Raw genomic sequence first — 14810 nt, forward strand, 5'->3', positions numbered from 1 at the left:
AAACGAGTTCCCCACCACTTCCTCTAGGAGTTCGAGGTGAAACTCCTTGTATTCTTATGGGGCTGCAATTCCGATTGCCTGCCTCTATTTCCAAGTCCAACCAAGCCGAAAATATAAATATTTGCTTGAGAAGGAGGAAACATCTGATGTTAGTGGGCAGCAGACAACCAACCCTGCCCCACCTACCCTGTCTCAACGTGGCAGTGACTGGGACTGTGTCTGGATGCGCCTGCGCGCGCCGAGGACACAGCCGGAACTGCCGGGGGTTGCCTGCTGCTGAGACCCCGCGTGGCGGGAGATGGCGCAGAGGGCGCTAGAGTTGCAGGGGGCGGGCACCTGCTTGCACCAATCACCGCGCTACCTCGACCTATAAATACTCAGCGTCCGGGCTTTTAGCGTCCTTCTGCTGAGTCAGATTCAAAATTTTCCTTTCCTCGATTTTGTTGCAAGAATGTCCGAGACTGTGCTATCTGCTCCAGCTACATCCACGGCCCTGGAAAAGGCGCCAGCTGGTAAGAAAGCGAAAAAGCCTGTGAAGGCCGCCGCTGCCAAGAAGCCCGCGGGTCCCTCAGTTTCGGAACTGATCGTGCAGGCAGTTTCTTCTTCCAAGGAACGCAGTGGTGTGTCTTTGGCCGCGCTCAAGAAGGCCCTGGCGGCCGCCGGCTACGATGTGGAGAAGAACAATAGCCGCGTCAAGTTGGGCATTAAGAGCCTGGTGAGCAAGGGCACTCTGGTGCAGACTAAAGGTACCGGTGCTTCTGGCTCTTTCAAACTCAGTAAGAAGGAGGCCTCTGCGGAAGCTAAGCCCAGCACCACGAAGGTAGTGGCAAAGCCGAAGGCAGCAGGTTCTAAAAAACCCAGAAAGGCCACGGGGGCTGTTGCCAAAAAAGTCAAGACTCCAAAAAAGGCTAAGAAGCCTGCGGCGACAAGAAAACCCTCTAAGAGTCCCAAGAAACCTAAAGTGAAAGCCAGGAAAGTAACAAAGAGCCCTGCTAAACCTAAGGCTGTGAAACCCAAGGCCGCCAAGACCAAGGTGACAAAGCCCAAGACTGCCAAACCTAAGAAGACTGCACCCAAGAAAAAGTAGTGTTCTGGTTGGAAGATTCTTCAACTAAACCAACGGCTCTTCTAAGAGCCACCTACACACTTCAAAAAAGGGGCTTTACATAGGTTTCCAGTTGGTGTTAGACTGGAGGCTTAGCTGCTAGGCAAGCACAGTGAGGTCTCAAGCCAAGCTCTACTTCCCAGTTCCACTCGTGCCTGTTTCTGTGTCAATTCATTCAGTCCTACCAATTTAGACCAAATTGGCATTTCTAAGGTGGTTCCAGGTGTGCAGCAAAATCGGGGAACTGTTAACCTAGTAGCTCTAGAGGTTGTAGTGCTGTTTGTACATAAGAATCACCTGACGTAATTTAGAAATACAAAAACTCCAAGCCCAAGCCTAATCAGTACCTTATGATAGAGCCCCCTGGACCAGAAGCGTGGGTTGCACACTTATTGCAGGTCTAGCTAATCCAAACCTTCCCTTTCCTGGCTCTTGGTCAAGGTGGGAACTTTCAAAACCAATGATCCTGGAAAAAAGGCTTTTGGGCTAATCAGCAAAACACATGGCTTAACTAATGTGGATGAGCTGTCTGTGGGAATGACTGACCTGGAGTGAATGGCGCACAGGTTGGTGTCCTTGAAGAGCCCAGCAGATAGGCCTTGCACACGCCTCCTGCAGTGCCGGCATGGTTGGTGCTCTGGAAGTGCAGGTTGGACTTACTTGTGCAGCGCCTTGTGGTGGTTGGATTTCAGTTTGGAGTGCTTGGTGTAGGCCAGAATCGGGACAGAGGAGCTTGGCTGCAATGGAGTTTTAGAGCTGAAGGCGAAAAGCCGGGTTCTCTTGAATGCTTTTAGAAACAGAACTGTCTTGATTGGATATTTGAAAATCCCACTCTGTCCAACCGGATCGTATTTCATCTGCAGGGTTTTCAACCCTTGGTGGTATCACCCCACATTGAGAAGTATTGGAAACCCTTTGGCAGAACTGCCTCTTTAAAGCTTTTGCAATTTTAATTCTGGTGTTAACATCTTAATGACCTCTCCCCCCACCCCCATCAGAAAATATATTATAACCCAGGTTACTTTTGCTTAAGACAGCTCAATTAGTTGTGGAACTAAATTTTTACAAATACACATACATATTTCCTAGTTGCTTTATTTCTCAAGCGCTTTTTGTTTTTTCCCCTTGGGTTTGGCTGCCTCTAGGCCCTCCTATTTTCACAGCACTACACCCCCAACCCACGTAAACAACCCGGTGCGTAGCCGTCCATGTTTTTCTTTGAACTTGGTCTTTTAAGTACACTTACCTACACACAGATACAATTTTTGTTTCTCGATTAGCATTCCCCCCTCACCCACAAAGACAAGTGGTGATATACACACTTCTGCATTTTGCTTTTCTCTTTCAACAGAAACTTTCTGAAATCCTTCCAAGTTAACGGGTATCTTTTTGTCTTCCAATGTCTTTCAAAAGGAGTATTCTTCCTTTCCTTATTGATAGACATTCACATTATTTCCAGGTACCGTTGCTGACCATGGTCCCAGGACTAGGACTGTTAGGTGAGAATATATTTTAAATTTTAGATGTTGTCGTATCTTGAAAACAACTCACACTTCCACCAGCCATGGGTAAGATACCTCCTCCTACTACACTCCAACCAGCTAGGTGTGATCTCCTTAATTTATGCCAGACTTAAGGGAGCAAAATAATCTCATTTTCACTGACTTGCATTACTATGGCCACTAGAGCATCCTTTTTTATAGGCCATCTGAATATGCCCTTTAGGGAATTGCTTGTCTATATCTCATTTTTATTATGCAGTTTCTTTTTTTTAATCACTTTGTATACTTTTTATGTTAGTATTAACTTTATATTTGCCACGTATGTTGCAGATAGTTTCTGTTTTGGAATTTCTTGGTGTATTGTCTGTTCTTGTGTATTTTTAGTATATTAGATTTCAATCACATATATACAATATATTTTTAATACTAAAATGTCTTAATCACAAATGTATCTTTTCTTTTATAGTTTCTTGATTTTCATTCTTGGTTAAGAAGCTGTCCCTGCACCCCTACATTATTTACACAGTCTCCTAGATTTTTTCTAATTTTTAAAAAAGTTTTTGTCTTTAACTCATCTAGATTTTTTTTTAATGAAATCAAAAATTCTAAATTTACATTCTCCCAGATGGAGGACCTGTTGTTGTAATATCATTTATTAAAAAAAAAAAACTATCCATTTCCCCACTGAACTGAAATGTACTATTTTTATTATTTATTAAAGTCTCTTACAGTGGGATCCATTTCAGTATTCTTATTTTTTTCTACTGATCTCTTTGTTCTTTGTCAATACCATATTCATTTGATCACTATGGCTCTGATGTCAGCATAAGCAAGTTCCTACTTACAGTTTTATAAAATTTCTTGGCTATTCTTAGACATCTATACTTCCACACAAACTTTTGAATCACTGTAGCCAATATTCTAAAGGCCCCTATTTGGTTCGAATTTGTAATTGTATTTCATTTATTTATTTTGTTTATTTTCATGAGCTATGAGATATTTTCTTTCTATCCAAATAAAATGTATATTTTCCTTTTGTTCAGATCCTGTTTTATGTTTTTATGATTTCTTCATATGTCCTTTGTATTCTACTCCTAATTAATTTATATACTTTTTTCTACTATGAATGGAATATTTTTCTCATTTCTTTTTAGATCTTATTGCTAAGAGGGAAGAAACAATTTCTGTAATTAATTCTAGTTTCCTTTACTCTTTAAAGAACTCCTTGGGTTTTCCTAGTCATTAGCAAAATAAATAATTCTATCCCTTTTTTTGTTTGTTTTCCTCAGTGTGAATACCAAACATCTCATTTTCATTTTGCATTGCACTTACAAAACCTCCAAGAGTTGAATAATAACAACCTACAGAGTTGAGTAATAACGACCTACAGAGTTGAATAATAACGACCTCTTTAGTTCCTGGTATTAAGTGTTTTGTCCTTCAGGACAATATTTATTATTAATTTTTGGTATCTCTATTATATTTAAATGGTTTCCTTCTATTCCTATTTTACTTTTTTTTTTAATTGAATGGCTGCTAGACTTTCCTCATGCATGATATGATCATATAGTTTTTCTACTTTCATTTCAGTGCTGTTTTAGATGTAAAGCCCTCAAACTCAGTGTAGCTGACAGAAGCAGAAGGATGAGAGTTTTCCTAAGATGCCAACTATAAGAGAGGAACAGGTGTTTGGAAACCAAGTGTGGGAAGGTTTACAAAATGTTAAGTTTGCAGAGTCTGAGATGACCAAGTGGAGGAGGGCGTGATCGACTGAGTAGAATTCTGCTGGTAGATCAGAGTAGAAGCCTGAGAATGGGACATACAGTTTAGCATCTTTGGGGTGTCAGCAGAGTAGCTTTGATGAGACAGAGTTGAACTGAGGTGAATTTATAAACCTGGGAGTCATTGGTATATAAATGGTATTTAAAGCCATGCCATGAGGTTTGTTGAGGTCACCAAGGGGTCATTGAGGTAGAGAAGATGTTAGAGAGATGAGAAAGAATTGAGTTCTAAGGCATTAATTCAAGGGTCAGGAGACCTGGCTCTGACCATTTCCCATGGACAAATCTCTGCTAACATTTGCTTACTTTAAAGTAAAAAGGCTGGATTAGAGCAGTGTTTTTTAAACTGTAGGTGATGGTCTGTTAGGAATAGAACATATTAGTGTGTGCCATATTGTAAAAATAAATATGGCTTCCTGGAACTCATGTTTCAGCCACTTATGTTTTTAAGCCTGAGCCTGTTAAGTAAAATAAAATGGCCACCTGCATTGGGCATTACTGGGACGGTCCCTTTCCAGGATTTTTCCAGAAGACCAAAAAAACTGACCATCAATGTACTAAGAAGTTAGGATTTAAGGGCCGATTATGATTACTGAATTGTTATACAGATATTCCTTTTTACTTTCTGGTATATTAGAATAAGAGCGGGAAATACCTGAAATCTGAACTGTAATCCAGCTGTCTAGATCTCTGATAATGATTGTATAGCCTTTATCTTGTGCCCTTGTAATTGTAAAAACCTTGTGACTAACCTTCTTTTGTACCCATTTATCCAGTTTTTCAACTGTAAGTCTTAGGATTACTAAAGACAGCCCCTAATGTTTATTGATGAAGGGTCATAGGTCAGCCCAGAACTAACCCACCCCAAGTCCAAAGTTCTCTTGATAACCAAGCTGGATCTAAGTAAAATGGGCCCACCTGACAGGCGCAGTTTAGACTTTAACCTACAAGTCACCTATACCTCATTATAATACTGAAAATCATACCCATCATTATATTAAGGCTGCCATTATCTTGCATACTTTCTGTGACTAAGCATGTAATCAATCTGCGCGTGCTCAATAATTAAATCACCTCTAATTACATCATCTGGGGCCATTGTGCTCATTATCCTAAAACCTGCCCATATTTTCATACTATAAAACTATCAAAATTACTGCAATTTAGAGAGACAGATTTTGAACCAATAGGCCATCTGTTCTCCTGCTTTGCACCTAGCAATAAAACCCTTTCTCTCTGAAACATCAGTGTCACAGGAAATGGTCATTTCAGCGCATCAGGCAAAGAATCCACTGCCTTGGCCCGGTAACATCAGGGGCTTTTTTGAGGAAATGGAATGCACTCTACAGGGTAACAGATAAGTAACACCTGGTGATAAACCAAGTTCAGTTTGGTAGAGATAGCTTATCAGAACAGACAAGCATACCATACTAATCAATGTATATCTGTTCTCCACTTTCCAAGACCCCCTCCTATGTAAAATGGAAACTTAATGCCAGCCAATCAGAACATTTCCTCACTTATTTCTGCATTTGCCCTGTATAAGCTCCTCTCCTCCACACCGTTGGTGGAGCTCCCTTCTACTTCTGAATGGGATGCTGCCTGATTTATGAATCGCTCAGTAAAACTGCAAGATCCTAAATTGCATGAAAATTTTTTCTTTTAACAGGCATGTGTATGAACTGTGCTGGGTCATGAGGAAGAATGCATTTCTTAATGGGGATTACAGTAAAAAAGTCAGAAAACCAAATCAGATGCTCTGGTTTCTTCAACCCCTAGAGGTTCTGACCACAGAATTATATCAGATCTAACATCTATACAGAAAAACAGAGAGACTTGAAATCAATCTCCCTGATTGTCTCAGAGATTTCCTTAAGACACGTAGGTGACAGTGGTGACACAGAAATTCTGTTCTTTACTATTTGTTTTGATTGTTCCTGTGGAGGCTTTTTGAAAGGAAAGAGGGAGAGGCACAGAAAAGCACTGGAGGTTCTCTGACTTCTAGGAGCGACTGAAGAGCTGTAGGGCCTCCTTAAAAGCTGTAGCCTACAAATAATAGATTTTGCTGAGCAAATCATTCAATAAAATTTTTCATCCTCAGTGCTTCAAGTTTTATTGACTCTTCTGTGGCCAAAATAAAAAAGGGAACTATTCAGAGAATGGAGGACAGATTACATGTCATTTTTTTTTCTTTTCTTCATACCATACTATATTTTTCAAATCTTTGAAAATGTACACATGTAACTAAATGAGAAAAAAATAATTATTCTGCATATAAAAACAGAATGGATTAAACTGGATTAAAATAGAAGTATCGACTATAAATAGCTGCTTAGTAAAACAGTGGCCTATCAATTACCCATAGTATTCCACTGTGTATGCACCATAGTTTACTTAACTAGTGACCTATTGCTGTTTTATTTGGATATATATGTGTGTGTGTGTGTGTGTGTGTGTGTGTGTGTGTGTATATATATATATATGTCATTTTCAGAAAAGATTTTCAAATGGGGGATTTCTGTATAAAAGGGTAAAAAGTAACACAGCAAATTACAGAATTTGGTAAACTTACAATAATGCAATCTTAAATATTTGCACACTCATAGTGGCATTATTCACAATTGCCAAAAGATGGAAGCAAACCAAGTGTTCGTCAACTGATGAGTGGATAAACAAAATGTGGCATGTACACACAATGGAATATTATTCAGCTGTAAAAAATCAAATTCTGATACATTTGACAACAAGGATGAACCATGAAGACATCATGTTGAGTACAAAAGGACACATACTGTATGATCTCACTGATATGAAATAATCAGAAAAAGCAAACAGTCAGAATTTAGAATATAGGTTACCAGGGGACAGGTAGGGGTAGGGAATAAGGAGTTAAGGCTTAAAATGTACAAAGTTTCTATTTGGGACAATAAAAAAGTTTTGGTAACAGATGGTGATGGCAGCTCCTTCGCCTTCACATTCACAGTAATTAATAGCACTGAATTATATATTTGATGTGGTTAAAAGGGGGAAATTTTGGGTTGAATATATATTACTAGAATACAAATTTTAAAAATCCATAGAACTGCACAACACAGTAAACCCTAACTTAAACTATGCCTATAATTAATAGTACAATTATAAAAACCTGCTTCCATGTTAATAATAGGGTATTATATGGGAAAAAATACAATAAATATAAACTATGGTCTATAGTTAACAGTAACATTGTAATATTCCTTCATTAATTGTAACAAAGGCACTATAGCTAAGCTAAATGTCAATAATAGGGCAATATAATAGATATGGGATTTATTTCTTCAGAAGAAATGAAAATGTTCTCATATTGACTGTAATGGTGAATGCATAACTATGTGATTATACCACCAGCCATTGATTGTACACTTAGGATGGACTGTATAGTGTGTGAATAAAACTTTTTAAAAAATAGAATGATATGACAAAGATGGCAAAATGTTAAAATTTGGTGGATCTGGGTATCTGGGTGTGGGGTATGTTGGAGTTCACTGTATGGATTTTATATCATTTTTGCAACTGTCCTGTAAATGAGGAAAGGGAAGTCCCAAAGAAATGTAGTAACTTGGCCAAAACCTCCCTGCTGGACAGTGATGGAGCAGGGACCAGAGTCCAGATCTCAGATGCTCCTATGGCTCACCACAGATGTCTGCATGGATTCCTCAGCCTGACTGGATCACTTGTGGTACTGCAGACCAGATCATATGACAATTCTTCAGACTGCCATTTTGCAGTTATCTGAAATTTCCTCTTGGTTTTACCATTGATGATGGGAGATGCGGTAGACAGGGAGAGCCTCTAAAGGCAGGAGTAATAAGATTCTGGACAGCTCCTTCCCTCTGTTTCCCTTGCCCATGTCTCGGTTCTCACCCTTACACTGACATGAAAGGTCAAAAAGATAAAAGGAATCCACTTAAATAATTTCAGTTGGATGCTATGGCAGCTCTAGTGCAGGGAATGCTCTCAAGGAGGGAAACTCTTATGGCCTTAGCCTTGTTTAGTTTGCAACTTTTTTTTCCTGACAGAGAAAATTCTGTAGAGACTCAGTCCTGCTCTATCTGAACTCATACCCAACCCCACCCCATCAGCTATTTAAAGGGTAGCAACATCTGAAGGGCAGTGTGTTTGTTGCCTCAAGTCTATGCTGAGCCATGATCAATGCAAAAGAGTGAGAAGAACTTGGAATTGGAAGTGTTTATGGTCTAAGAAATCAGTGGATGCTGTCTTTGAACCTATTTGTCATTTTCTCCTCTAAGCTCTGGAGAGGGCTGCTCTGCTTCCCTTTCCATCCAAATTCCCAATTACATACTCCCCCAAAGAAAGTTGAGGGGCTGATCTGCAATCTCTTGCAGTCACTGCTTGAGAATGCAAAGAGAAAAGTACCAGCCTTGCCCCTTGACCTTCCTAGAGCAGGCAAAATACTTTAGGCCTTAGGGTCTTTGTGTTTATTCTCTGCCTGGGATGCTCTTTCTCCATATCTTGACAAGGCTTCTCCTCTCCCTTCAGGCCTCTGCTCAACTGTCACCTCGAGAGGCCTTCCCTGAATTCCTCTAAGAAGCACCTGCTCACCACTCTCCTCTTATTCTACTTTATATATTTTTTCAAAACATTTGTGGGGAAACAGCTCTGCCATAGCACCCTGGCAATTGTGCATGTCTCCACAGCAGTGCCACGTAGGCAGGGCTCAACCACAGTCTGATCCAAGTCTTGGCAGAACACCCTAAGATCCTCCCAAGAACATGGCAAGCTAAACAGTCTTGTGGGGAGTTTTCACGAGGCCATTTCTTATCCACCTAATCATGTGGGAGGCTGCCATAAGGCAGTTTCTCACCCACCTCCCTGGTTCCAGTGAGGCATGGGAATTTCTGTCTCATCCCCTTGAAGGTTGGGACGCAGGCTATAAGTGTGCTTGGCTGTAGTCTGGAGTTGGTTCATCCATGATAGAGCAACTTAACTATCATATCTATCCTCTGGCCCCTGTAGTTCAGTATCATCCTGTGGGACTATGGATGCAGAGAGTTGATGCCACACCTGTGCTGAACGTGTAAGTAATAAACTGTCTAAATCCATCTGAACTCATTGTCTCCTTGTGAGCCAAATCTGTGGAAGTGTGGCAAGCCAGCCTGGCAGCTGCAGTAGTCCCTGCTGCTTAGGGCCTTCTTGACTGCTTGACATACTTAACACCTGATATATTAAATAGCTGTCCGTTCACTTGATTTGACTCTCCTCCCCTACAGAAAGTCAGTTCCCTAAGAACAAGGACTTGATCTTGTTTGCAGCTGAATTCCTGCTATCCAGAAAGTGGCATCATGACAAATGCTCAATTAAATATTTTTTGGATTAATGAATTACGTCAAATTCAAGAGGCACACAGAAGATACGATTCTTAGGATCACGAGTAAAAACAAGACACCAAAAACTGTAAATAATTTCAGTAAAGCTCCAATATCAGAGTTCTGAAAGGAACCAGAAGATAACAAAGTAATTAGATGTTCTCCTTTTTTAAGCAAAGAATTGGTTCTGATTTATTAATTCCCTAGAAATTGAAGGTAATAATAGTTGCTGTAACAGAATATATATAATGAATAGAACAAAATAGAAGTTTTTGTATTTGGATTTACACAATGTCCAAGACAGTGTTTTTAGTTGATTGGGTTTTCCAGATCCAGGCTCCTTCCATCTTGCGGCTTCACATTTTCAGCATGTGGCTTCCAAGGCCACCATGCTAGTCTGCACTGCACCGGCAGAAGGGGAAAGAGAATGAAGGACTGACTAGAAAAAGTTTTTATGGGCCAGATCTGGAAGCACTGCCGATTTCTTACCTATTCACTGCAAGACAGGTGGGTAAGGTAGTCTCACTCCATGCCTAGGAAGAAAAGGAAATGAGTCTGGTAAACAGCCACTCTCTACCATAATTCTATGATTTTCAAAGTATCACGTACTTACTTATTGGCTCTTCAGAGAAAGTGCAAGGTCCAAGTGTGCAAGCCTAGACCCTGCTCATTTAGAGCCCAGTGATGTGCCGCTTCCCTAAAGCGAGGCCCATAGACATGTTGGAAGTGACCCATATCACTTCATATCATATCCTATCGTATCACTATCACATGTCCCACAATGGGGAGAAAGGGCACCATTAGACAGGATTAAGTCAGTGGCAGCAGCAGCTCCCATAAAATTTTGGTGGACTGACCTTTTATCTGTAAAACTTTTATTTATAAATCTGTGTTATGCTACATGATCCTTAGTTGTGCAGCTAATATATATTCATTATTTCAATACTGACAAATTTTTAAAAATGGAGTAGTAGTTAAGCAACCCATAAACCCACCTGTAGCAAATTGGAGATTTTAAAATATTCTGGATGCTTAAAACCCTTTTTGTTGAAAACTTTTCCTTAGTACAAGATTCCAATATATTCTTTAATTGGGACGAATAACATAACATAAATTCACAAAACAGAAATGTAAAGTTCAATGAATGATCACAAAGTGAACATTCAAGTCAAGAAATACAACAATAATCAAGAAATAGAACATAAGCCAGACCTCCCAGAGCTTCCTCATGCTTGCTTCCAATCACTAACCCCTCCATCTTCCCTAAATGTAACTACCATCCTGATTTCTAACACAGTAATGTAGCTTTCCCATCTTCAAAACTTATATAAAATCAAAATCAAATAGTATGTAGTCTTTTGTGCCTGGTAACTTTCACTCAACATTAGTTTTGACAGATTGATCTGTGTTGCCATGTACAACTGTGATTCACTCGTTTTTGTTGCTGTATAGTATTGTGTGTATGAATACACCACAATTTAGCTATCTGTTCCACTGTTGATGGAATTTCAGTTGTTTCCCTTTTGGGACTATGGCAAACAATGCTGTGAACCTTCTTGAGTGTGTATTTTGGTACATGGGTTCTCACACATCTGTTGTTTCTATACTTAGGAGTGAAATTGCTAGATCATAATATGGTTGTACCAATTTACATCATATATTCCATGCAGTGGAATGAAAACTGAATGAAAATAAAATAATTAAAACTGTATGGTACTGGTAAATGAAAAGACAGACTGACAAATCAGCACAGAAAATCCAGAAATGGCACCAAGGGTATGTAAAATTTAGTATAAGATTAAGGCAGCAAATCAAACCAGTTAAGAGAAACCTTATAATAGCTATAAGAAAAACTAAAACTGTATCAATTCCTTAAAATATATACCAGGATAAAGTCTAAAATGACTCAGGCCTAAGGGTTACAAATGAAACTATGTAACTACTAGAAGAAAATATGGGTAAATTACTTTATATATGGAGAGTGGGGAAAATTTTCCTAACTGACTCAAAATCTAGGAGCATGAAAGGAAAAGACAAACTGAGGGAAAAAATGCAACTCATATCACAGATAAAGGGCTAATCTCACAAATACATGAAGAGTTTCTAAATACTCAGAAAAGACAAAAAAAAAACCTACAGAAAAAAAATGGGTAAAAGAAATGAAAACACAGTTCACAGAAAATATAAACATGATCTCAGTCTTACTCATAATAAGAGAAATGCAGACTAAAACTGTGCTGAGATACCATTTCTGGAGCCTCAAACTGGCAAAAATCACAAGGTCTGACAATTTGCCGTGTGAGCGAGGCTGTGGGGAAACAGGCACTCTCTCAACATTGCTGGTACTGTTGCCATGGAGGGGAATTTGGTAACATCTAATCAAATGGCATATCCAGTTAGCCTTGAAACCAGAATTCCCACATCTAGCTAGGAATTGATTCTAAAGATACACTGGCAGAAATGCTAACTGAAGTGTACATCAGGCTGTTTCACTGCAGCTCTATTTATAAAAGTAAAATATAGGAAAACAACCAAAATATAATCAGTAGAAGCCTGAATGAGTGAACTAGGGTTCAGCTCTATAATGGAGCACTCTGCAGGTAAAAAAAGACTATAAGGAAAATACTATATAATGTTTGGGAGTGTTTTATGTAAAAATTTACATAGATCTAAAGTATAAACTATAAAGCAAGTCACGTTCATAGGTTGAGCTTACAGTCCCATCCCCTCCTCCCTGCGTTCCCCCTCTATATTAGTGACTCTCAACCAGGAGATATTTAGCGGTGTCTAGAAACATTTTTGGTTATCATTATATTTGGGGGTGGAGCATGCAAGGGGGTATGTTGCTGTCATCTAGTGGGTAGAAGCCAGGGATGCTGTTATTTACATCCTACAATGTATAGGACAGCCCTCAGAACAAAGAATTATCAGGTCCCAAATGTCAATCGTGCCAAGGTTGAGAAAAGCTGCTCTGTAGATAACCATTTTAGTTAGGCTTTTTTTTTGTTACTCTATTATTTTTTTTTGAAAATACTTTTAAATGTTTATGTTCTATCTCCTCCTCCTTTCTTAAACAAAAAAATTGTAGCATACTCAACCACTCTTCTGCACTTTGTCTTTCTTTTTTCTTTAATTTAACAATACAGCCATATCATTCGAGGTTGCCTTAGTCTTCCCTTCGGCTCCCAAAGGGCAGCTGTTCCCACCTTGCTGTCACTGCTTGTTGGTGATTTGGTCCCACCTGCTTGAATTCTGGGATTTATGGGAATACTTGTCTTGTAGTTTTGTTGAAGATGTTCCTGGGTTATTCTTGGCCTCTCCATTGCTCTCTTTTTGAGATGCAAAACTGTTCCCTGCTTTTGTGCCTCTCACATTTCCACACTCAAGCCTCCAAACTTTAAGCCTTCATTCTCCAACCAGGCAGTCACCTCCACTATGCCACAGAAACTTCTCATAGCAAGGTCACCAATGATCTCCACGATAATACATACAGGATCAGTTCACAGTCATCATCTTCCTGGCCCTTTCTGCAGGATTTGATACAACTGAACACTTCTTTCTCCAGTTTCCTCACTTGGCTTCCAAGACTACACTCTCCTGGCTCCATCCCCCTCACAGCTGCTTCCCAGGTACTGCTGGTGAGTTGGAGCTGTCTGTACCTCAGAAAAGCATATGCTTAAACTTAATCCATTCCTGTGGGTGTGAACCCATTGTAAGGATGACTTTTTGATCAGGTTATGTCAGTTAAGGTGTGACCCACCTAAATCAGGGTAAGTCTCAATCCTATTACCAGAGTCCTTTATAATGGAATGAAATACAAACGGAAAGAAAGCCACAGAAGGGGCAGCCAGAAGCTGAACATCGATGGAATCTGGAAGAGAAGGGAGAGGCCAGGAGAGGTTACCATGTTCAGTGTTATGTGACAGAGGACCAGAACCACAGATCGCTGGAAGCCAGCCCCAGACCACCATGGAAGAAAGCATAGCCTTGATGATGCCTTGCTTTGGGCTTTTTCCCTAACCTCAAAACCATGAGCCATTAAATTTCCACTGTTTAAGCTGACCCATACACAGTTTTTGCTTGAGCAGACAAGGAAACTAAAACAGGTACCTTCTCTTCTCCCTGACTTCCAAAGTTTAGAGCACCTTAGGCCTGGTCCTTAATCTCTTCATCTAAGCACTCTGGATGCTTAGCTCCTCCTGTCACATGGCTTTAAATGCCATGTGCTTTGATGACTCCCATATATATACGTCTTCAGTCTGGACTCCTACACTCAACTGCCAACTCCAACAGCATCATTTGGATGTTGAGGCGGCATCCCAAACCCAGCATGTCCTATATCAAATGCTTGATCTCCCTCCAGTCTGCTCTCTCACAGCCTTTCCCATTGTATCAGATGGCCACTCTATCTCCTTAATTCTCACCTGGACCCTTGGCACTAGCCTTCAAACTGGTCTTCTTACTGCTACTACTTCTTCAGTCTGTTCAGTCCCCTTCAGTCTGTTCCCAATGCAACAGCCAGGGTATCCTTCAGGTCACTTCTCAGATCCTGCCAACCACGTCCCTTCTCACTCACGATAAAACCCAGAGTGAGAAATAGTTATCACAGCAAAACACACAAAAAAAACAAAACAAATACTTCATTAAACAGTGCTTTCCTTTACTGTAATTTACGTGCTGGTATTTTCTATTCTTCCTATTCTAGCATAAAGAAAATGCTGGAAGCATCCCATTAAATTGATTTCATGACCACTATATGTCACAACCAGCGGTTTAAAACATACTGATCCTTGTGTCTTCACCATCCCCCAGGTCCCATTACTCTTCTGACTATGCCTAAGACACTCTCCCTTGCTCACTTCACCCAGCAATAACTGGCTTCTTGGCAGTTCCCTGAGCTCCCTGTAAGCACACTCCTCTGTACTTTTTATTCTCTCTACCTGAATGGTCTTTCCCAGAGATCAGGCAGGTATAACTCAAATGTCATCTTATCAGCCAGACTATCTCTAATCACCCTATTTAAAAGTGTCAAGGCCCCACCTCAGGCACTCCCTGA

The 14810-nt window shown here is 40.1% G+C and overlaps 1 protein-coding gene and 1 long non-coding RNA gene across 2 annotated transcripts; one reads left to right on the top strand and one right to left on the bottom strand.

Annotated features, from left to right (window-relative positions):
- The first annotated feature begins 412 nt into the window (after positions 1-412).
- Positions 413-1427, top strand: H1-1 (H1.1 linker histone, cluster member). The gene has a single exon (XM_037843934.1). The coding sequence runs from the start codon at positions 452-454 to the stop codon at positions 1085-1087; it is 636 nt and encodes a 211-aa protein (XP_037699862.1). The 5' UTR covers positions 413-451; the 3' UTR covers positions 1088-1427.
- An 8489-nt stretch (positions 1428-9916) lies between these two features.
- Positions 9917-10543, bottom strand: LOC119540186. Its single transcript, XR_005218050.1, has 2 exons — positions 10244-10543; positions 9917-10156 (listed from the first exon to the last, which is right to left on the bottom strand). It is a non-coding gene; the product is annotated as an uncharacterized LOC119540186 (long non-coding RNA).
- Positions 10544-14810: the final 4267 nt, after the last annotated feature.

The sequence above is a fragment of the Choloepus didactylus genome, chromosome 7 (assembly GCF_015220235.1).
Source record: "Choloepus didactylus isolate mChoDid1 chromosome 7, mChoDid1.pri, whole genome shotgun sequence".
Classification (NCBI taxonomy): domain Eukaryota; kingdom Metazoa; phylum Chordata; class Mammalia; order Pilosa; family Megalonychidae; genus Choloepus; species Choloepus didactylus.

Excerpts from the sequence above, each read along its gene's own strand:
- H1-1 (XM_037843934.1), top strand. The coding sequence starts at position 452 with ATGTCCGAGACTGTGCTATCTGCTCCAGCTACATCCACGGCCCTGGAA.